Here is a 24,018-nt window from a genome sequence, read left to right as displayed (position 1 = left end):
AAGCAGCAGAAAGAAGAAGGAAGAAAGTTACGTTTTGCGAGTACTCACGTTCTTATGCTCGGTCTCCAACGCATCCCACATCGAAGCGACGATCTTGGAAACTTCACCGAAGCTCGCATTTGGATTTTGTCCTTTTATCGCAGCTTGAGTATCTCTGAAGAACAGAGCGTACGCCGAAACGGGCCTGTAAAATAGATAGCACGGGTCTAATACGACGAAGGCAGAGAGAGCGCACAAATTTTTGACGAAGAGCGATCCAATCGATCTTTCGAACGTTCTTTATCGTGATGTTTCTCGTTTTCCGAAACTAGATTCGATTCGATCTGGCTACTTTCGGGATCTATTATAGCGCACGCGCGCTACTACGCCGAAGAGCTCGAGACGCGAGTCGGCGGAAAAAAAGAAAGAAAGAAAGAAAGAAAAGTAAAATGAATGCTCACTTTTGCGGTTCGTTGGGATCTTTTTTCCTCTTCTTTTTCTGCGATTTTGGTTTCCTTTGATTTTTTGCTGCAACGTCGGTCGGTTCCGGTGAGGGTCGTTTAATGCCGGTAATCTGAACAAACGGCCGCGGATCGTGCCAAATTCGTTCGTTGTTTATACATGATCGGTCAGATTCGAGATGCGTGCCAATCGATCGACTACAACTCACCATTCCGGAATGAGGCGTACTGTCGTCGCTATCTTCGCTAGTGGTAGTATTGTTATTTGCCTCGGGGATCGTGCTTGATTGTATCGCGGATGGACTACCACCCGTTGGACTCCTATATTGTATTTGTTGTTGCAACTGCTGCTGTTGCTGTTGTTGCTGCTGCTGTTGCTGTTGAGTATGCATGTACTGCATATGTTGTTGCATCTGTGCCTGTTGCTGTTGCTGTTGCTGCTGTTGAAGCAACATTATTTGCTGATTTCCATGCTGTTGCCGGGGAGAATTCATGCTCGCATACGAACCCTGCGAGTTACTATACGTCGAGCTATCAGAAAACATCGAAGAAAAAGATGTTTGTAGATAGTAAACGAGGATCATTTCTTGCGGATTCGAGAATGGAATTGGCGATCGCGCGCCGGTTCTGCTTCAGTAGCAAGGTTATCTCATCCGTTATCTAAATCGCACGCGGATCCGATTACGACTCCGACTCACCTAACGCTCATCGGCTGCTGCATCGAGTGGTCCTGCTGTAGATAAAGAGATTGCTGATATCCACCCGGATCGAGATTCAACCCATCCGCAGATTGTTGCACGTTGCCGGTTTGCATCATCTGCGAAAGCCATTCGAACGGTACTGATCACTCGAACGAATCCGTAAAAGCGCAATTCATCCCCTGCGAAACTTTTGTCTCGTCTTGGATGAAACTTACCTGCGTTTGGTAACCGTGCATCGGATCGTGCTGAGATTGAGCCTGAGGCTGCTGCTGCTGCGACTGGTGTTGCTGCTGTTGTTGCGGCTGCTGCTGCTGTTGATGTTGATGCTGTTGATGCGAGTGCGAATGGATAGCCGGGATGTCGAAATCTTCATCGCCGAAACTGGGAGTGTGAAACGTCTACGAAGGAGAGGAAGAAATTGGACATTTTAATCGGTGATTCGAGGAGTACGGTCGCCGATTCGGAACGTAGGACATCGCGCGTCCGCATGGCTGTTGCTCCTGTATAATCGGGCTTCCACATAGTCGTTCGATCAACGAAATATGCACGGCAGAGAGACTTATAGAGGAGAGAGATTGAGAGAGAGAGAGAGAGAGCATCGTCGTAGCATCGTTTGAAATCCTTTCAGCGATTTATTAGCGTTTCGGAGCGGGGAACGGAGGAAAATACATTTGCCGTGTAGAGCGCGTCGGGACACGGGGAATAAAAGTTTTTAAATTGGATTTAATAGCATCAGGAATTTTCCTTTGAAGGAACGTACTTGCCTATTGATCGAGTACACCTCTGCCTCTCTTCCCTCGCCGTACCCATCGCGAGCGTTACCCCTTACCTCGCGATGTTTCTCTTACTCTATCGTTTCGCTCTCGCCTCTCTCTTCTCTCCCCTGTCCCTTTTCACCGCGCTTCGCCCCGTAACGTCCCGACGCCGCCCGTGTGTACGCGTACCCGTACCCGTACCCGTACCCGTCCTATTTCAACTACTCCTACACCTTCTACTTCTACTCCTACTCTCGCGCACCACCACCTCCTCCTCCTCCTCTTCCTCCTCCGCTTCCACGGCCTCCTCCTTCTCATCCTCCTCCCTTTCCATCTCCGAATCGACTACGCGCGTCTATCCATCTTCTTCCTCCACCGCGCACCGGTTCCAAACTTTTCTTTCTCTCTACACCCCTCCTCCTCCTCTTCCTCTATCTCTCCTCTCCTCTATTCTCCTCCCGCCCTATACCCTTCCCACCCGTTCAACACTCCTGCCCCCGTACCCTACCCAGTAACCGTGCCCGTACCCATGCCTGTTCCCGTTCCCATTCCCAACCCCGTCGCCGCTGCCGCCACCGCCGCCACCGCCAGCTTCGCGTCCTCTGCCTATCCGGCCTAACCAAGATAGTCGTCCCATCTTTCCTACCCCCTTGGACCGCGCTCCTATTCTCGTTCGCTCCCTTCGTTCCCCATGTATCTATATGCGAAGACGGTTGGTGCCTGTGGCCCGTGGCCCATGGTCCACGGCCCGCGGCCCGCGGCCCGCGGTCGCAACCCGAGCCCTCCACTCCCACGCGACTCCGCCCCCACCCGTTTGCACCTGCACTGGCACCCATACCCTCAACCGTCCACCACGTAACCACGGCCAGATATCCGAACAGGGTACGACGAGTCTTCTTCCCGACAGTCGAATTTCGTTGCCCAATTTCCAACGGCTTATTAATCCCAACAACTTTCGCGGTTAAAATATCGAACGAACGCTCTTCTCGTCGAGGGGTTCTCTCGCAACTTTCCGTCTCTCTCCACCGTTCAGTCTCGCTCTGCTCCACCACAGACACCATGACTGCCTACTTTATCAAAGCGGAGAAGAAGCGCGTCGAATCCCGCCATAAATACAACGCCGTAGAATCGAGGCGGAATAAGATCGAACTTACTTGATCAGCCATGGCGTAGCTATTGTGGTGGTAGGATGTCGAGTGATGATGCTGCGGAACGTTCAATGAAAAATCCAGACTGTCGTTTCTCTGAAACAAACGAAATATTTGTATCGATTTGCGTGCACCAACGTCCAGTTCGTTCGTCAGATCGTTTAAGAAAATTCTCCGTTCGGCCGATAACATTTCTTACAACTTATCTCCTACGTTACTGTTTTTCACGCTCGTAACCAGATTAACGATCGGTAGAGACCGCTATTCTATTTCTACAATCAATCCGTGAGGAGATTCTCGCGAAATATCCGCAATTTGTCAACCCCGTCTCGGTATCCTTCCCGCGACGGGACACGCGCGTCCTTCCTTCCTTCCTTCCTCCCTTCTATCGGTCAATGGCCTCGACGAGCGTAGCTTCGTCGATTCCATTCGTTCGATGTTTCGCACCACGAGTAAAAGCATACGAAATCTTTGTGCTTCCGCGTTCCCAACGGTCGCTTCCACTCGTCTCCGATTACACGCGACGGAAACGTTACGTTCCATCGAATCGTAAACATCGAGCGAATTGATTTTTACGCTGCACGGGAATTTTTTCTACGGCTGCGAATGCATGTTCGAACGGACCAACGTTCCGACCAACTGTCCGTGCCCAAGCGATCAAATGTCCACCTATACAGATTTTTACGACCGCATACATCGAAGCCTCGAGGCGTTTCGTTCGCTCGAATACGCATCCCTCTATAAACATGACCCAAGTTTTAGGACCCAAACTCCTATCGGTGAAACGTCCGACGTAACGCTACGGTTCTTCCGCCCCTGCTTACACTCGTCATTGTCGATTGTCATCGTCGACATCGTCTCCTCCACCTGCTCGCTCTTAGGGGACAGCGTTATTCGCGTTTCTACACGGTCATCGACCCGTGCATCTATTTCGACTTTACTCTGTCCGAAATCTCTTTTCCTTCACCACGCTCTATCGTCGATCTAACTTTCCCTACTTTTCTTTCTTTTCCTTTGCATCTTCCCCTGTTTACGTTTTTCAAGCTATTCGACAAAATGTTAAACGATCGGCACCTTCCCTATTCTTCGCTCTTTACACCATCTTTCCTCGCCATCTGGAAGACGACTTTCGATTCTTAAGGCCTATGTTCTCGTGGGAGGGTCGTGCCACGATTTTCGTCCGAACGAGTCGACCAGATGGCATCGTAACGCGTTTTATATCCCAAAGAAGAAACGAAACTTGATCGTAACTCGATTTAATATTATGACCAAAATTCCGGACAGACTCTATACGAAATCGGCAAATGGGGCCGGTAAACGAACATTTGAAACAGAGAGGACCGCGCCGATCGAGGGAAGATGTTGCTTCTGCATCGATTCGATCCAACGACGATTATCGAAACGAACGGGTGACACCTACTGAAATTACAATATCGTTCGACGGTTGATAACGTTAATGAAGGAGGTAGACAGCAAGAAGTGGCAATGAAAGACAGCCGATGGTAGAAAGAGGAAGAAGAAGGTAAGGTGCACGATACGTTACTTTTTCCAGTAGAAGTAACAGCAGGCAGGCAGACAGACAGGCAGGCAAGCAAGAAAGCGAACAGGTAGGTAGGTAGGTAAGCAAGGAGGCAGCAGACAAGCAGGTAGGTAGGTAGGTTGGTAGGTAGGTAGGTAGGTAGGTAGGTAGGTAGGTAGGTAGGTAGGTAGGTAGGTAGGTAGGTAGGTAGATAGGTAGGTAGGTAGTAGGTAGGTAGGTAGGCTGGTTGGTTGGTTGATTGGTAGGTAGATAGATAGGAAGACGGTAACGCAAGAGACACGAACAAGAAAGTTAGATCGGGCCGAAATGAAAACGCTCTCGCGAATCTGTCGATTTCGACAAACGATATTAGTCCGATTAACGACTCTTGTTGGTTTCCTTGTGTCGTTCGTTATTTTATCGTTAGAGAAAAAAATCAAACGACGTATCGAATTTTCGATCCTTTCTGCCTGGAGTAGAGTATTTCGATTCTCTACCTGATCGAATTCGAAAGCTTTTTTTGCAAGTAACAACGCGGAGAATAGCTAAAACCTGGAAAAGAAAAAGGAGGCGAAGAGGGGAATGGGGAGAGGGAGGGGGGAGTTATCTAAAGTAAGAAAACGGAAGAGCAAAGCGAAAGCAAGAGATCCAATAGACGTACGTACACGAACGAGTCTCTTACTCGGCGTATATAACCGATGTTAAACCTGTTCCCCGTTCCAATCCCCCTCCTCACTCCCGCCATTTGCCCTCCTCATACTCAACATTACTACCATTTGTAATCCGTACCTCCTCGTTTCTTCTAATTTCTCCTGAATAACGTCGTTAAACATCCCCACTCCCCTCCTTCAGTAAACCGAAGAAAATAGTACATTTTCGTATGGTCATAAATTATTTTGGTTATATTTGAATCTCTCTGGCTTAGAATAGATACAGCGAAACGCAAACGAATGTTAATTATAATTTTATTATTGTTGAAAATAGAATTTCACCGATAAACGAATGGCTATAATGCGCGAAGCGTGCTTTCTCGTTGTTGAATCGGACGACTGTGAAATAACTTGAAAATCCCACGATCGGTGTCGATTCTCTGAATATTAGAATCGGCGTCACTCATAAAGTTGAACCATCGCCCGACAGATGGCGTTCCGAGTATACCTCGAACATAATACGCATTTCCATAGCAAATACTATGGTTTCCAAAAATAACAAATCTTAGCTTGACGATGTACAAATTTGATTCCAATTCCACGGTTCAACGAGACAACCCAAGAATTTTCGTACGCGAGAAAGGTAACATACCGGTTACCAATATTGAGATCGATGACTTACCGATGAGACGAACCGACTCGTCGTCGGGAAGAGATCCAGGTTATCAAATGCACGTGTAACGTGCAGAGCGTGCCACCGCCGGTTAATCACGTTAACGTTATCACGATGAATTCTTCTCTTTTAAAACACACAGCCCCTTTTCTGTAAGAGTGATTTCGTTCGGAAGCGAGAAAGATTTGTAAAAAAAAAAAAAAAGGAAAACGAAACGTGCGACCGAAATGAAAAGATAGAAACGAAACGGTTTATTTCGACGATTCTTCGTCACACGATCGTTTCGATTCACACGTTGACACTTGACAAGCAACACGTTCTCACATCACCACGCGTGTCCTTTGTTACGTTACATTGATATAGAAAAACATGTATACGATGACTTTACCGAAACATAACACGTAACCAAAATACAGATCGCTGCGCAACATACACAAAATGTTCGACTCGTGGCGTAACTAGTGACAGCGTGGCAAAACGACGCGCGCTCCTCACGGCGGCCGGCGCGGGAATGATTGAAGGGAGGTTCATTTTGTGGCACGCTTCGATAGTGGGGATAGATCTTTCGACAGGGGAGCAGATTCGCGCGCCCCCTGCACGTATATTGCTGAAGGATACAATGCAACGGCACGACACGACATGATACGAGACGATACGACATCGCACGATACATGACCACCCAATTGCGAACATTTTTAGAGGACGAATAACGATGATTCAACGTATGAGAAAATCGTTAAACGGTATAAACGAAGATTTTCATAAATGTACCCAACGACGATGCGAATCTCGAAGAAGCAATTTGTTCGTTCTTTCCTAGATGTCTATTTTTCGATCCGGTTAGTCGATCTTCTCTAACTCTTAACATACGTTCTGTTTATCGCACACTTTTTATGCGTTTCGGGACGTTTTAATAATTGAAAATGAACGTGTTCTCGGAGCGTCGCGTGAGATACAACGCACCGTAAGATAATCGTATATATACCGGGATGCGATTCGACTCGATTGGATCAACAACGACGATGAACAAAGAGGCCCTTCTTCTCCAATGAGAACGAATTGTTTGACATTCTGTGGTCGAAATATATGTACTTATATATATATTCGGACGGTTTAAATCATACGCTTAACCAGATCTCCAAATGGTTACTAGTTAAACATCTTTCTCCTGTTGTGTTTCTAACGCGATGTAAGATTTTATTTCAGAATCACGTTGAATCACGCGACGAATAACATTCGTGGTTTGTGGCCCAGTTAACAAGCTGTGATCGCTACACCGTGGAAGAAAGGGGTCGTCGGTTCGAAATATGGAGAGGGGCCAGCAGAAGGTAGGAGTGGGGTTTCTGTCGAACGGAGGGAGCGGAGGGAAATGGTGTGCAGGATTGAAAGAGGCCGGTGGCGCAACGAATAGAGAAAAGAGGACTCGCGACGTATGACGCGCACGCGGTCAAACGATGACGAAAGGAACCGTGCGCGTGCGGCTGGAGCATCAATGTTTCCCTTCTTTTCTTCCAACCAAACGATCAAAGGAATCGTACAGCAACTTTACTTACTCTATATTCTCAAATATTCTCGAAATGATATATTCTCGACTTTCTATTTCTACATCCTCTCGCTAAAAAATTCCATCTAACGGCGAAAAGCATGCAGCGGTATCGAGATTGATCAATGCCACGTTCGGTTTCGATCTAATCTTGTCCCGGTTCGAGAATAGAAAACCGCAGAACGAACACCAGCTGCTAAAAGCTACTCTTCCGCGATTCGATACAACTGATTACAACGTAATTAAGAAGCAACTAAGAGCAAATAGAATCGGTATTGGACGACGTAACAGCGTGACGGTTTAAACGCGCGTTAAACACGCGTTATCTACCGATACTCGGTTACTCGAATATTCCAAGAAAGTAGGACACGACTGTGTGTGATGGCAACCAAGTGTGCCGCGTGGCCCGAGGAAACAGGGGTTACGTCGGAGTTTATAAAGAGTCATTACATTCCCGTGAAAGGTAGCTTTAATTTCAGTGGCATTCCAATCGCATTAACGTATATACCCGCGTATTTGTATTCGTTCGCGAAAAGCGACAATCTACTCGAAACATTTACTCGAACGAGGTTTGTTACGGGTTCGAAACACGGCCGTGACAACTACGATTTTAACGGCAAATTCCTCGCGATCGATCTTGTAGTCTTTGTCGTCAAAACTAATCGCCCATGTTACTCGATGTTTCTTACGATTATCCAGGTTGCGTAGCTGTGCCGGTATTTTCGTGTAATCAACGGTATAGGAACCAAAAAAGAAAAGAAAGGGAAAAGCAGAAATGGGGGGAGGGGAATAAGGCTGTTAAAGCGTCAGTTTTTAATTTTCGTCGAAAGAAGGAAAATCTAGAGGCAGTCGGCTAAAAGAGTTTTACGAAGAAACCGCACGCTCCGTCGCCGGCAGCCGAATCGATATTCTCTCGCGGGACGGTCTACCGCCGCTGCGCCGCGCCGCGCCGCGCCATTTCGTTCCAAAAAAACGAGACAGCGTGCTGCCGTTGTCGGAAATCGTTGTTTCCAATGTCGATCACATCGAACAGCGTAATCAAGTACGAAAATCAACTGCCAGACATTATTAAGTATCTACGATGCTCTCGCTGCTTCGGAGATTCATTAAACATGTTCTTCAACATCTTGGACAAATGTTGATTTTACAAATTCCTTTGAGCGAACGTTTGCACAGCTGATAATCGCCTCGGGCTTATCGCGCTGTGTGGTGATTTTCTCTTTTCGTCGTTCAACGTGTTTCTCTTCTTTTTTTACCATATGTTTGCACTTTCCCGTTTCCCTACTCGTTCCACGTGCCGCTCGGTACTTCCTTGCCCCGTGCCCCGTGCCCCGTGCCCCGTGTCCCGCGTCCCGTGCCCCGTTCCTCGTGCTCCTTGCTCTGCACCCTGTCTCGCGCACCACGTACCCCTGTATCCCGGCCCCTCCGCTTCGCGCAATACCACCTCCAACCCTTTTAGTTCCACCACAACGCGTCGAGGTGAATCGCGCAACTCGCAACTTGCAACTCGCAACTCGCAAATGCGTTTCATCTTTGTCCCGTGTATACGTCGATTCGTATTATCGTCGACGGTCTCTTAAACCGGTTTTACTTATTACGCGAGCGTCCGCTTATCTCGCGTAGATCTCTTATTACCAGTCACGGTAAGCGAACGTTTCTCTGTTCCCGCGATCTGTTTCTCCGGAGTTCCTACCTTCTAATTCTTTTTTCGCTCTTTTTTTCTCTTTCTCCTTTCGAGGTGCTCGGCTGTTCTCCGTTCGAATATTCCACGCGGAAATAGAACGAGTCCAATGGATAAATTTTATTCGAAGGAAAATAGAGGGAACGACAAATGAGGAGAAGAAGCAACGACGGTGAGGGCGTAGGGAAAGATAAGAGAAGGAAATGCGGAACGAAAACCGGGTAAAAGGAGAAGAAAGAAAGAGAGAAGCGTGCGATAGAAGAAACGAATAATGGCGAGGGAAGAGGAGATCGTGCACCATAACCACGTGACCTTTTGACCGCAGGAAATTCTTCGGATAAACGGGCTTTTCACTGTACACAGCCAAGAAGGGAGCAACAAGTGTGAATCTTGTCTACCCTGTGGATCGGACGGTTCTTAGCTTTTCTCTCTGCTTTTCTACATCTTTCTCTCCTCTTTCTCCTTTTTCCCTTCCCCCTTCTACTTATCTATCTACATCCCCTCCACCATTATGCGCGCGCACACTCTTAACGATGCACACGTTGTGACTTTGATGACCTATTCTTCGGTCCGAATCGCAACGGATCGAGCGTCAATCGGGTACAAAATTTTCATGTCCCGACGATCTTTCGCGTCCCGTTTTTCATCGGAAGAGTAGAAAAGCGTTAAACGCGCAAAGTCGAACGAAACGTGTAACGAGATTAGTTTCGACGCTGTCGGCAACCGTATAGGAAATTTGTGCCGCAGATTCGAAAATCGCGATTTGAAAAGCCCGATTCGTACCACGTAAGAAGCACGCAAGACGCGTAGAGCCCCGAACGTCGTCACTACAAACACGATACGATACTCTGAAATGCTTATTCACCGCTACGGAATGAATAATGGATTGCTAGCAAAATACATCGAGACATAAATATTGTATCTGGAGCGCTATATATTACCTGTATCGAATACATTATCTAGATCGTTCTCCGTTCTCTGTTCTGCTAGTTCCTATCTGATCGAGATCGTTGCCATGGGAATGCACATTCGCGACTCGATCCGATCGTTTCGTATCGCGTCGGACTGTTCCAGTCTCTTCCAACTAGACACTGGTACTTTCTGATTTTTCGAAACGAGCGTTTCTTTCGCTTTTCGAAACATCGCTAGTACCAGCGGACCACCCAGTCACGATAGTCACGACGACGCATCGTAAGGTGTTCGAAAGCTCGTACGCTTGTCTTTTTCGCGTGGCTATTGTCCGTTCGATCGTCTGTACGTCGTCGCTACTTCCAGTGGCATCCAGCGATCTCGTTTCGATCTCTTACGCACGTAAATAAAATTCTTTTTCGATTGTGCTCGATCGGTGAAAGATAAAGTACGATGGAGCGGGCAGAAATGGGGACGAGAGAAAGAGAGAGAGAGGGAAGGAGGGAGAGACTAAAAGCCTAGCCAAGATTCGGGCTGCGCGCGCGCGAGTAAACGTAATCATTTGCAATCCCGCGTAGAACCGCTTTGAAACTCTACGAAGGAATTTATTAAAGTTTGACTAAGTCGCTTTACAAAGTTTCATCGGTGCACCGAGGCACCGAAGAGTACCAAGAGGTGTACCGGCGGCGGTGCGAGAGCGGGGATTGCGAGGTGCTCGGCGAGGAGATCGGGTACCGCGCGGCAGCCGAGGGGCCAGCCACGACAAGGAAACGGAGGGGAATCCTCTCGAAGAAGCGGGACGAATTGCCGAAAGAGACGAAGGCGAAGGTTCGAGAGGCGGGAGGAGCGGTTGAAATGGATGAGAAAGGGCTGCTGGTGGAGATGGTGGTGCTGGTGGCGGCGGTAGTGGTGGTAGTGGTGGCGGTGGTGGTGGTGGTGGTGGCGGCGACGACGGCGGTGGTGGTGGTGGTGGCGATGGTGGTGGGGGGTGGTGGTGGCAGCGACGATGGTGGAGGAAAACCCGGCAGGAGAATGAGGAGGAGGAAGAGATGGCGGTGGTGGAGGTGTAGGAGGTGGAGGTGGAGAAGGTGGAGGAGGCAGCAGCGAACGCAAAACGACGATGGGATGTGAACGAGGTGAAGCGGCAGAGGGATGAGAGGAATGGTGGAACGAACAGACGGAGGACGAGGGAGGCGATGGGTGGTCGTCTTAGGCGGGGACGGAGGGGAAATACAGGAGGGGGTAAAGTTACTTTCCCGGAGAAATAAAAGTTAATGGAGTTCCCTACCCCCCTCGTCCCACTACCTCCACCGCCTTTTTCTTCTTTTCCATCTCCTTGCCGGCGTACAACTTTCACGAAAGTTATTATATCTTAATTTACTATTGAACATTATCTGAAATTTCTCCAACGTTTCCGTTTTAATGCGCTGGAGAATACGAACGAAGAATATGCGCGTAGCACAGTCCGACCATACCAGAGACGAAATAACGTCGATACACCTTTCATCGCTAACAAAAGGAAACGAAACGAAAAATAGGGAGGATAGCGCGAGGAAAAACGTGCCTCGTTCGTACGTTTCGCCGTGGTTATGACTACGCGAGATAATACGTGCTCTTTTCTCCCGATGATCGGTAACTCGCGCGTTTCATAATTCTCGTGGTAAGAGATACATACTTTGCGAAACGTCGACTATCAACACTTTACCGAGTCTTTACATTCCTGACGTTTGCTTTGCTTCTACGCGATGTAACTTTGACCGTTATGCAAACATTATATCCTCGTTTATCGGATATTCGTTTGGCGATGTAGTCCTGGTGTCAACGACCTTGTATGTACAATCACTACCAACGTACTCTCGACTCTCGATGTCTTGTCCACGATGGAAACGAACGAATTGACTTATTTTACCAAGCTTTACCGGGACAGCCTGGTTTCTGCTATACCTAACGTTAACTCCCCCCTTTGCTCTTTTCCTCCTTCCCTTTTTCTCCGGTGCTCGCTCTTTTTTTTCTCTCTTCCATTCCCGTTCCCATTCTTGTTCCTATTCCCCATTCCTATTTCCGTTCTCTTCCCTTCCTTTCCCAGCATTTCGTCTTCCAGGCCACCCCTTCCCCCGCTTTGATTTACGACCATAAGTTGTAATATTTGCGCCACTATTGTATGGTAATACGCACAGCAAAAAATATGTTAATGGTTGCCATAAAGAAGATATACAGCACGTACATATACATACATATGTATCCCATTTCGCGGCATGTACTCGCCGTACATATAGAAACTCCACTCTCGACATCCCATCTCTTTCATTTTCCTCCAAATGGTATCCTCCGCTTTCTTCTCTTTCTTTTATCGTATCTTTCTCTCCTTGTTTAACCCCCTCCCCTCCGTTTCTATACTTTCTTTACTTTTCCCTTTCTTACCTTTCCTGTTTTCAAACGGTATTTCGAACGGTATCGCTTTCGTCGATTTAACTAACGAAAGTACGAGCGTACGAAGATGGCTAAAATATAGTACTATATTTCTTCTTGCTTTTAAATCGTTCGTTGGTCGATGCGTAGTTACGACCGGTGATATACCCCAACGGTAACGATAAAACGATGTCGATATCGAACTAAAATAATCGGCGGCGTTTATTTTTCGAACATCGAGCGAAACTTTCTCGAATATCATAGTACGTAAAATATATGTGGATGTATCGTACACGTAGATCGTGTTTCTCCGCTACGTAGACGTAAACTAGCACTGCTTTGTTCTTGCATCATCGATCGAGCAATATCGAACGATCGATTGAAATTTATCGATCGGTATTCGGACGCTGAGATCGTGTCGTTTCGCCTTCGTAATCCCTTTTTCGCTACCACGGTTGCTGTTGCTGCTGCTTCTACCGCTGCTGCCACTGCCGCTGCGCTTCTCTCTTCCATAACTCGAACAATTCCAATAGTCGTTAATCTGTCGGAAACTTTCGGAAAACTTGCCGTTATTGCAGGTACAGAGGCGAGCAGTCCATGCAAGTAGGATAAGCGGAGAAGCGCAAGGAGAAGGAGAATGGTAGAGAGGAATTGGGGTAAGATGAGATGAGATGAGATGAGATGAGATGAGACGAGATGGGATGAGATGAGACGAGATAAGATAAAACGAGATGAGAGGAGACGAGACGAGACGAGTCGAGACGAGACGAAATGAGATGAGATGAGATGAGATGAGAAGAGAGAGAAGATAAAAGAGAGTAGAGAAGAGGAGAAAGATGGTTGAGTAGGCGAAGAAGAAGCCTATTTGATGGGAGGTGGAAGGGTTCGGAGAAAGGAGTTCGCAGGGCAGATTCCACGCAGAGATGCGACTCTAGAAGAGTCGAGGGAGAATGGGGATGGGAACCGGTGTGCCGAGGTAAGTTAAATAAACTTGTTTAGTTTCGCGGAAACTTCTGCCTGGCCATTGTATTCGACTGCCTCGCTGCCGAGTTTGCTCTGAAACTTTCGAATACGAACGAACTCGGTTCTCCGTTACGCTTTATTCGCTTGCTTTACCAACTTGCTACCTACCGTTAGTTACTTTTCTCTCCCTTTCTTTCTTTCCTTCCTTCCTTCTTTCTTTCCTTCTCTTCCTCCTTTTCTCAAGATTTCAATGGTTTCTATACAGGCATATAGGCATAGGCCGTATAAGTGTACCTCGTTGCTCTATTTTTTCGTCATCGCCGTCTCGGCGCTGCGACGCGACCGCGGCGCGCTGTCTCGATATCCCATCATTGCGAACGTTGCCCCCGTACCATCTTCGCCTTGACCGTTCTTTGTTGTTCGCGTCGCCGCGTTTACGAAAAACAGACCGAAAGATTTCTCTCTGTCGTTCGCCGTATCGGCCAGAGATTAGGCAGAAGAGGGAATCCGATCGGAAACAAAATCGGGCAAAGTGCCCCGTCGCTAGTGTGGCAGCAGACCGAATGGCTTATTGATTTAACGAGAGAGAGAAAGAGGCGAAAGAGAAACAGGAGGAAAGCAAGCACGGGGAAGAACGGGGGAGGCACAGGGGAGCACGGGGAAACACGGCTCGAGGTGGCTGGGGGGTCGCGAGCGGCAGCCTGGGGGAGGTTTGTGGGTGGCTAGGCTGAGACTAGGGAGAGGGTACGGGTACAGGAGATGGGTAACGCGGAATAGGCTAGGCGAAGGTGGGGAAGAGGAAGGCTCGCGGGTTCGCTGGCTCGCGAGCTCGGCAACGGAGAAAAGAGTAGGGTGAAGCGCAGGGTGAACCAGGGTGAATCAAGGTAAGGTAGGGTAAGATAGGGTCGGGGGCCGAAGAATAAGGGATACGGTTGCCAGTGTGCGGTGATGAAAAGGGCAGAAGTAAAGACCAGAACGAAGCAACGGCATAGAGAGGATGGTTGGAAGCGAAACCGAAATCGTCGAGAAACAATCCGCGACTGGATAAAAAGCTAATAACTTGTTTTACCTTTCCGATCCGATGCTCTTTCAAATATTTTCTCACCTAGGTATCATCCGTATCATCCGTATCACTTCCGACACGTGTGCCGACTAGCGCGTAGGTAAATGCACCGGCTGCGTATAATACGTACAGCGATAATACGTATCCGATTTGTGATTTTCAACTTGTTTGCCTTTTCGCGATAAACTCGTATAGATACAACGTACTCGTACAATAGCGAGTCACCGATTCCACTTTGTTCGAATACGTAGAATTCGTTGTGTTTGCAATTTTCGAATCTCGTTCGATTATCCTTCTTATTTTAATCACGACGATTCCTCTTTTCTTTCTCCTTTTCATACCTTCGATATCACGATCTTCGTCTCCCTTTCGGTTTTTCGTAACTATAGTTTCGCTATTTTTCTTGTTAAATCGAAGAATCGACTGCACAGAGCCTCGCTGGAATATCGTAATAGCGACCGTTTCGTTGAACGACGTTCGAGTAGTATCGAGGTGGCCGAATGGTCATTGGCCGATCAACAAGTGGCTCATGATTTTGTCAGTGGCTCTGCAAGCGACTAACCCCGCTGGCCGGCCTGTTGTCCGACCGTCCGGCTGGCCGACTGTCTGCGTCCGGTTACCCGATGCGGTCTACCGCTAAAACACTCGTGGCATTCTCCGACCCATCTAACTCGTCATCCATTATACTCCTTCCAACCCATCCTGTTTCGGGAAACCTTGATCGGTCGATGTAATACCAAAATATCTGCCCGATCCAATCCAATCAAGTTTTCCTCCTTTCGTCGTATGTTCGACGAGTACGTATGGCTTCCGGTCGGAAGCCTACGCTCATCCGCGATCAGTTTGCCTCTAGACAACGGCCGATCGACAACGGAAAACAACCTAACTTCCTAACGAGTATACGAAGCGTTTCGTACAATTTCTCGGTTTCCATAATCGCTTGTGATGTCGTTGCCGTCGTCGTTACCGTTGCGAATATCGAGGTATCGATGCTTATCGGTCGCGTCTGTTTTGCAAAGCATCGTGTGCGACACACTTTCTCTATGAAACAACTTGACTACGAGCGAAAGAGAAAGCAAGTTTACCAGTAGCGGTCACTTTTCTACTACGCTTAATTCCTCGGTTCGGCTACGAAATTAGCTTGTACGGTCGTTGTAATCGTACTCAAATCGTTTTGAACATTTTGTACGAATGGTTGGAAATAAGCGAGAGACAAGTATACGGGCAAAGGACGGGCGCGCGCGCGCGCGCGCGCGTGTGTGTCTATGCGTGCATGCATGCGTGCGTTGGGAACGAGCAAGAAAGAAGCTTGACGGAAGAGACAAAGGATAGAGATCGCGAAGAAATCGAAGGACAGAAGACGAGGCAAATGTATTTTATTTTCATCGAGCGGCAGTAACAGCAGCAAACTCTTAATCAAACGAGTCGCGATAAGTAAATTCGATTACCGACGTTCGTTAGAACGAATTTACTTTGCGCGCTCGCGATCAGCAGGATTTCAATTTTTGCTTCAACGCGATAGGTATATGTAAATGTGGTAGAAATGCAGCACCTAGCCTGTACGTTTGCTTCGAGAGTACACAGACCTACACCCTTTTTTTATGCTGTTCCAATCTACGTTTATTCATTCTTTTATGGATACCAGCTCCCTCGTAGCGTAGGTTCGCCTTTCATTTTGTTTCAACCACGAGCAGGACCAAATGAAAAGCTGAAACGGTCAAAGAAGGTATACCATCCGATGCAGAAATAAAGGTAGCGCAACGCGATGTGGCAAGATCTATGCCGTTATACGATCCAATGTCGAGGCATTTTTCACTCTTTATCCTGGAAACGAGGAAAACGGAAAGAAAACACGATCCAGAAATCGGAAGAAGGTGTCGCAAAAAGACGGTAAACGACTACAACCGGAAAACGGAACTGAGAAAGCAATCGGAGATAAACGTGTAAATTGGCCATGGTGATGGGAAAGAAAGGGATGCTTGAGTCTTCGACCGTGTCAACTCTTCTCGTATAAGATGTTCAGCTCGAGCAGGTATTGTTTCGTCGTATTAAGAAGACATCGTTTCGTCGATCTCAACCTCTTCTTTCGTTCGTTTCATTGTTATAGTTTCGAACGCTAACAAATCGCGATAAATATTTGCGAACGCGAAAGTCAAACGAACAAAGAAACGAATGAGCTACGGAAAACGAAAAATGAAGGAACGAAAAAATATTAAACGGGTATGAACTCTTTTGCGCAGACAAAATAGAATGATATTCTGTGAGAATGACAGGAGAGAAGAAACGGAATGGGACGAGACGATATGAGACGAGACGAGACGAGACGAGACGAAATGAGACGAGACGAGACGGGACGGGACGGAATGGGCCGGGACAGGACGGGACGAGACGGGATGGACGGGACGGGACGGACAGGACGGGACGGGACGAGACGGACAGGACGAGACGAGACGAGACGAGACGAGACGAGACGAGACGAGACGAGACGAGACGAGACGAGACGAAACGGGACGGAACGGAACGGAACGGAACGGAACGAGACGAGACGAGACGAAACGAGATAAAACAAAAATACACGATATGCTAAAGATCATATAAGTATCTACATACGTACATCGTACGATATACGAGAAAATACGTATGATTTGCAACATATACATTTTCATTCTATGATACAAGATACAAAAGATGGTAGAAATATCTCGATGAAAAAAAGAATACTAACCTTGTAAGAGAACTGGTCGAACATTCTGCAGACATCGACATCGTTGCCAAGTATCGTGTAACCGGCATCCATGCTGTCCCGACGTTTCTTCTCGCTGCCTGGAACGAGGCTTCTGTAAGTGAAAATCGTTCGTCGAACAATACGGAAAGAAATTTCGCGGTGAGCCAGTACCAAACAGACTGATCGCGATCGCACCGACTATGCCGTCGCTCATCGTCCCGCGGCTTTTGCCGTGGTCGTCACCTTCCTGTTCGCCACCCTCTTCACCCGTTTCTCCGTCGCTCTTTCGTTATTTTCGTTTCTTGTTTTTCGTTCGCGTAACTGCCGCAACCTGCGTTAACCGACGACATACGAATCTTCGTGTTTCTTAATATCGTTCGAACGAAGAAGCGAGACGCGAATCGTATCTCTTACGGGATCACTGATCGCGAGCCGAATCGATTCGATCGATCGATTAATCACGCGGTCGTGCGTAGCTGCGTGTACGCGTGTGCGCGTGATGCCACTTCGATCGTAAGTTAGTCGAAAAACGAAGGATCGGCTTTCAACGATATTTCTTGCGTGTACACATCTTCCACGAATATCCCGACGAGAAAACGGAACTGCACCTTTTCAGACACCGCGATTTTCCATTTGGCAAACATTCGTTCGAGATCGGTCGCTCGATTCTTTGACTGGGTCGATTAAATCGCGAAAGAGCATAACGCGATCGTATCCAACTAAACCCTCTCTCTTCGCTGTTCTAACTTGAATCGAATACGCTTTATCGTTGGCAGGACCGTGCAACGATTATTCAAAAATGCTTCGAAAAATCGATTTCTTTTCAGTTTCTCGATGATCGACCTCGCCGCTGTATCGTTCTCTTCCTCTCCTCTCGTTTATCTCGTACTTTTCTTCCCTCTTCCTTCTCGCATCGTCTTTAATCCCGTTCTAGGTTCTCGAGTCTAGCGTCTGTATTCCACGAACCTTCCGTACGTAGCATTCGATACATCGACCATGCGACACACGCAACAAATACGTTTAACGTCTCGACGTTCAACTTGCGAAATCGATCAACTTCGAATCCTACGTACTTTGCGATACTTTGTTACTTTCGCGTTTACGTCACCATTTACGTCGCCTGTTCCTTCGGTTAGTCTGCCGATTAACGAGATATATCACGGAAATCGAAATCGTAAGCGCCGGAATACCGGCTCGCCACTACCGGCTGTAAAGCCGGAGCACGTGGATGAACCGCGTTTACCGTTTACGTTGCTCCGTTTTCGAATCTATTTCCTTTTAACCATCTAACACCAACCGCGACCACCGACTGCGCACCGGTACTGACAACGGCAACAGCAACGTCGACGCTGAGAGCGAAAGCAACGAGAACGGCCGTGATGTTGGCGGTGGTGGTGGTGGTGATGGTGGTGCCACTGCCGCCGCCACCGCCGCTATCGCCGCCGCCGTCGTACCCGCTGCAACCACCACCACCACCGTCGCCGCCGCCAATGTTCAAAATACTGTCAGTGGTGGTGGATGTAATACCATCGAGGTAGGGGGTGGAGATATAACAGTAGTGGAGGTAACGATGACATTGGTAGTGGTAATAGTTGAATTCTCTCTCTCTCTCTCTCTCTCTCTTTATTAACCTTTTCTCATTCTGCTGTTTGACTATATACCTATTTACTTATTTGCCAAAACGTTTCATAGGTACTGCGCGGATAATAATACGAATTATTTAAAAAAAAAAGAAGAAAGCACATCGCCTTTCAGCTAACATTTTTTCGCAGAACGTAGATTCCGTATGCGATTGCTGTACGTCTTAAAAATAGTTCTCTGGTGGATGTTATCTCTCGTAGGTCGTTCGATTACCAGATAAACGTAGATTAAAATTTCAAACTCAGCTTTTTTTCCCTCTCTGGATCCAGCGTCCTATTATCGGAAGTTTTACGAACTTGATTAGTAACGGCGAATGGAATCGGTGGCAAACAAAGAGGCAATTACGACGACGGAAAACGTGGTGCTCGATTATCGATACGCGATGATTAACATCATCGGTAAATTTTGCGGAAAAATCGGTCAGGGTCGAGAACTAGAAATTACGGGTTCGACACGAACGGTCACGTGGATCGCACGTGGGTTTCATTCATGAAAGTCGCCCGTAGGTCTCGGAGGTGGCGTCAGCTGTGGTAACGGTAGTGGTAAGTAGCGGTCGGTGGTGGTAGGTAGTGGAGGAAGGTAGTGGTAGGTAATGGTAAGCAGTGGCAGATAGTGGTAGTGATTTCGGAATGGTGATGACCGAGTTGGTACATGCTATATAGTTTGTAGTAGTAACACCGGTATCGGTCGAATCTAACCATCTCCATGATTCTCCCACCGTAGCCTGGATCAAATGGATGTTGTTACGCGTCCGTAAAAAAGGGCTGTTTCAACAGGGAGGAAACCTTACAAATCTCTCGAAATTTTTCGAACGAGACATCGACGTTAGGGACGTTGATCCACAAATCGGTCGATTTGCTTTATTATCGTTAAATCTCCTACTTACGTTTCGATGCGGCGCGTATATATACGCGATCGCGATTCTAACGACAAAACGATCGATCTTTGAAATCCGGTTTTCGTCTTTTCTTTCGTCGGCCCTTTTATTCATTTTTTCTTTGCATCTTTCCCAAGACTTTGAGTCTTAAAACGCGCTCGACTTCTCCTTTCCCCGAGCAATACTTACATACGTAGCGTCGTATACGTTCGCGTGTCGGCTATCACGCTCCGATTACCATCCTTATCTATAGTTCTCGAGCTGTGGTGTTATTCAAGCAACGAGCTTGACATCGTGCCACGAATACTCTATAATCGAAACGACTCTCAGGGTTGCGCTCCATTCATATCCTCTCGTTTCCTTCGTTTCATCCGACCTTTTCTATCGACCCTGAGGCAATTTCCCTTTTATTCTATTCGCAACGTGTATTCGTTTCTAAGCAATTTGCTGGTACAAAAAGGATCGCACGATGAAAGCCGAAATATATCTGGATCGTTAGAGATAAGGTAGACGAGACGCAGGAACGTTCGATTCGCGAGGTCAATTTACACGGAACGGGGTACGGGCTACATCTTTCCTCGCTAAGATGCAACTTTCATCCTAGGCCGTTCCGCTTCGGCCTACCACCCATTCGTTCGTTGCTACATACATACATACTTGCTCCTCTCATTTTCTTCAAAAGCGATTTGTTTTAGATTCCCTACTCCGGTGCCTACCGCACCGCGTCCCTCCCGAATTCCCCCCCCCCCCCCCGTCTACACCCCTGCCGCTCCTCTATTTTCCTTTCCTCCGGATGAGTCCAGATATAGATGCGCATACCGCGCGACGCGTATACTTTTCTGTATGTCCGCCGAAGCATCGTACATACGTTTAGATTTCCGAGTCTCGTCGAGCGCGCGCATATCCCACGGGAATCAATATCCGCGTGTTTCTCCGCTTCCTCTCCCTTCTTTCCCTTCTTCTACGTTCTCATACTCGTCCTCCTCGTGCCTCTTGCCTCTTGCCTCGCGCATCGCACCTCGCGACTCGCGCCTCCGCGCTCCGCTACTCGACAACTTATCAACTCGCTCGCTCGCTACCCTCTTTCCCTCCAACTTACTCCCTTCTCCACGCTTCTCACCCATCCTTTCATCCCTCGCTCTCTCTCTCTCTCTCTCTCTTAGTCTCTTTCTCTCTTCCCTCCACCCTCCCCCTCCCCCCCGCCCCGCCGACCCGCCCATGCTTTACCGGCTGGTTCCTTTTTCTTCTCCTTCGGCCGCACCTCCTTCGATACTGCATCGCGCTGCTGTTCGCCATCCGTCTCTGATAAACGTGATTTAAAGAAAAGAGTGGCGAGTATACGACCATCCAACTCCTTCCTCCTGTAGATCAGTCTTCGTTTGTCGTACTTGGTATTCCACGCTGCGTACCTCTGTCCCTCGAACCCAGACCTACCTTCTATCGTGTCCACCTTCCGTGTCTTTCCTCTTTCAGTCGCTTGCATCCCTTCCTTGTTCCTAACGTATATTCTCCGTCTACTCGCAATACTCGGGTCCATAGCCCTCGGTCTTCGTCGCTCTGACCGACTGCCGCCCCCGTCTCGCCTTTCCCTCCATTCCGCTCCAGCGTCATTTCTGACAGCTATTTTTCTCGCTTAAGTCGACACGCATCCGCGAAACATTCGATTTTGATGCAAAGGTGTAACGCAACGCACGTTCTATGTGTATTACGTTTAATCGTAAACGCAATACGCTCATCGACGAAGATTATGATGGTCGTTGGCTTGATTTCGCGATCTGTTCGAACAACGAAATTAGAAAACGATAATATAAATATCATACGCGAACGCGTACACAAGAACGGCTTCTTTCATGGATGCCCAAGACAATTCTCGATACAACGATCAAGACTATACGATAACGAGGAAAAGGAGAAGCGAGCGAGCCTGCCGTGACGAGGTCTTCGATGTTTTTACCTATGTATAGGTAAAAGTCACGATGAGAACGATGGACAAATTCCGTTAACGTGAAGCAGCGCGCAGACGACAAAGCTTGTTGATTGTGTGCACGATCCGTCTATCTAATAGCCAGAATAACGATCAAGGTAACATGACGTTAAGAGGCTACGAAAGAAGATCGAACCTCTCGGTAGATAACAAATACGAGAAAGTAACGTCGTCGATGAAATCTCGAACGCGAAAGAGCTTGCAGAGGATCCTTAGCTTTTATGCGATAACTTTCCGTTTTTCGAAACTCGATCGATATATCGAGTTTCTATGCCATACATCATCTTCTTTTTACTCTTTCCTATTTAAACGTATGTACCTTTAACGTCAAACGCACGCGCGTCTAATAATGTGATTAATCCGAGAAAAAGTAATGACGTTTCGAAAAAGCGAAAGATTTCCAAAAGTTTCTAGAGATTAATCGGCCTATCAGCCAGCAAATTAATTCCGATCGAAATTGCGTTCGAAAGCGAGATATTTAATAGGATAATAGAGAGGAGTAATACGTGCGATTCGAGGCGCGGCGATCGAAATTCCGACCTTGTCGGAACAGGGAATTTTTCGGAAAGTAACGCGCGAACAAGAGCCCAGACGCGTTCTCGTTTTGATTGCGCGATCGAGCAAACTGGTACGTACTATACGCTCGTCGCGACGCAACACGCTGACGCGCTTCATCGAAGCGTTCGCTGAAACGAACTGTACGGTTAAATCGAGCGTCGTCTAATCTCGTAAAAGAAATTTTGCATCGTTACCGTGCAACATCGACGCTCTACAAAGCTTTTTTTCGGTCGAGTGATCTGCCGCAAAAACATTAGCGCGGTTAACGCAGCGACATCGCGATCCAGTTGCTGTCCCCTCCCCCTATTTCACCCACGCCACGAGCATTTAAAAATCTCTCGTTGGACTGGTCGTATTAAAAAACGGAAACAGAGAGCTGCCAATTAAGAAGCCGCGTATATACGTACACACCTTTCGTTTTACGGTTTTTGAAATTCCTATGGCCCTTTTTAAAATACGATTCAGTCGTAACCTGTCTCTCGTACGCCGTGGAAAACGATCGTTCGCGAAATCGTCTTGGTAACTTGTTATCGAAGTTTCCATGGCTGGATCGCGATTGCCTCCCAAAGAACGTTTACTTCTAATCGTAAAGACGAAGGAACAAGATTTTCAAACGTTTGTCCGGAAGGAAAGTAGCGGACGGGGAATCAAAGGAGGAAGGAAATGAAAGAAAATCGAAAAATGTTTCTACGTAGGATCGAGGACCGGTTGAAAAGCGAACGAACGAATAAAGGAGCGAGGAAGAGAGGAGAGGAGAGGAGAGGAAAGGGCACGTAAAAAAGGATGTTGAAAGGAGGAGAAGAGAGGTGCCGCGTGAACGAGAAAAGAAAAAAAAGAAAAGGACGAACCGGCTCTGCTCGCCAGCTGACGGTCTCGTGCCGCAACCCAAAACTCTTTTCGAAGATTCGGTTGCCGGTATTTGTATATCACGTATGGTACCCGCGCAACTTGGCTGCTTTTGCGCTACCTGCCGTTGCTGACCCTCGCGACTCTGGCTACTCGATCTTTATCGATTCCACTCGATCGATTTCGCTACGCAACCTTTCGACCGTACACGCTTCCACTCGAAATAATCAGTCGATCGATCTTTGACCGTACCTAAAAGCCACAGAGACAATAGTATTGTTCGTATCATAGAAGAAATTGCCGCGGACGAGAACGATGTCGTTCGCATTCGTTGTTCCTCCTCTTGCGCAATTCTCTTCGTCCGCTCGCTCGTCTTCGTCGCATTCCCGTTGGTATTGATCCGTTGAGTTTTCGAAAGTAAAATAGGTTATGCCGTGAATCGCACGGAACTACAACTCCGGACAGCAACGAACGAGACGAAGCGGTGCTATGGAACAGAAACGATGAGAACGGAAACGATGAGAAACGAAACGAAAAGAGCGACGAACGAACTGCATCCACGGATGAATACAAATACGTCGCTTAAACCGTAACTACCTACTTACCTACCTATCTATCTACTTACTACTTATCTACTATTTTTCATATCTATCTATCTATCTATCTATCTATCTATCTATCTAGGTGTGGATACCGCCTATACCAGTGTGCAAGTTTACACGAAGAAGAAACCGTGGTTACACTAAGGGGGCCGAGGAGAACGGGTGGGGACCAACTGGCGAAGCCAAAGGAAGAGACGGGGAGTTTGCAAAGTTTCGAGATTCAAGAGCGCTGCTCTCAATACGACAAGTTTGTGCAAACAAGAACTTACTTCGAAGGATGGATAATGTCGCAGATAAATCAACGAAATTTAATAAATCGACGTCTCTAAGA

At 47.6% G+C, this 24,018-nt stretch overlaps 1 protein-coding gene and 1 long non-coding RNA gene across 5 annotated transcripts in view; one reads left to right on the top strand and one right to left on the bottom strand.

Moving 5' to 3' along the window:
• The window catches only part of LOC100645531 (TOX high mobility group box family member 3), a 23,809-nt gene extending 5,207 nt beyond the window's left edge, over positions 1-18,602 (bottom strand). Inside the window, exons 1-8 of one of the 2 annotated variants that reach the window (XM_003398633.4) lie at positions 17,351-18,602; positions 17,180-17,277; positions 3,051-3,140; positions 1,357-1,539; positions 1,139-1,257; positions 650-971; positions 441-553; positions 49-184 (exon numbers count right to left, since the gene is read on the bottom strand). In XM_003398633.4, the coding sequence (XP_003398681.1) occupies positions 49-184; positions 441-553; positions 650-971; positions 1,139-1,257; positions 1,357-1,539; positions 3,051-3,140; positions 17,180-17,277; positions 17,351-17,393 (1,104 nt within the window). In that variant the 5' untranslated portion in view covers positions 17,394-18,602. Of the gene's footprint in view, positions 1-48; positions 185-440; positions 554-649; positions 972-1,138; positions 1,258-1,356; positions 1,540-3,050; positions 3,141-6,319; positions 6,575-17,179; positions 17,278-17,350 lie in introns of those variants that run through there. The other variant, XM_048410114.1, reaches the window with a different exon arrangement.
• LOC125385950 lies at positions 8,690-24,018 on the top strand. 3 transcript variants are annotated; one of them, XR_007225741.1, is made up of 4 exons: positions 8,690-9,072; positions 9,210-16,486; positions 22,935-23,674; positions 23,770-24,018. It is a non-coding gene; the product is annotated as an uncharacterized LOC125385950 (long non-coding RNA). The 3 variants fall into 3 exon arrangements; XR_007225739.1 differs by having other exon boundaries at positions 8,711-16,486; XR_007225740.1 differs by having other exon boundaries at positions 8,712-13,404.

Source organism: Bombus terrestris, chromosome 11 (genome assembly GCF_910591885.1).
Source record: "Bombus terrestris chromosome 11, iyBomTerr1.2, whole genome shotgun sequence".
In the NCBI taxonomy this organism is placed as follows: domain Eukaryota; kingdom Metazoa; phylum Arthropoda; class Insecta; order Hymenoptera; family Apidae; genus Bombus; species Bombus terrestris.
Note: the sequence above shows the minus strand (reverse complement) of the source record. Positions and strands in the feature narration are given on the sequence as shown.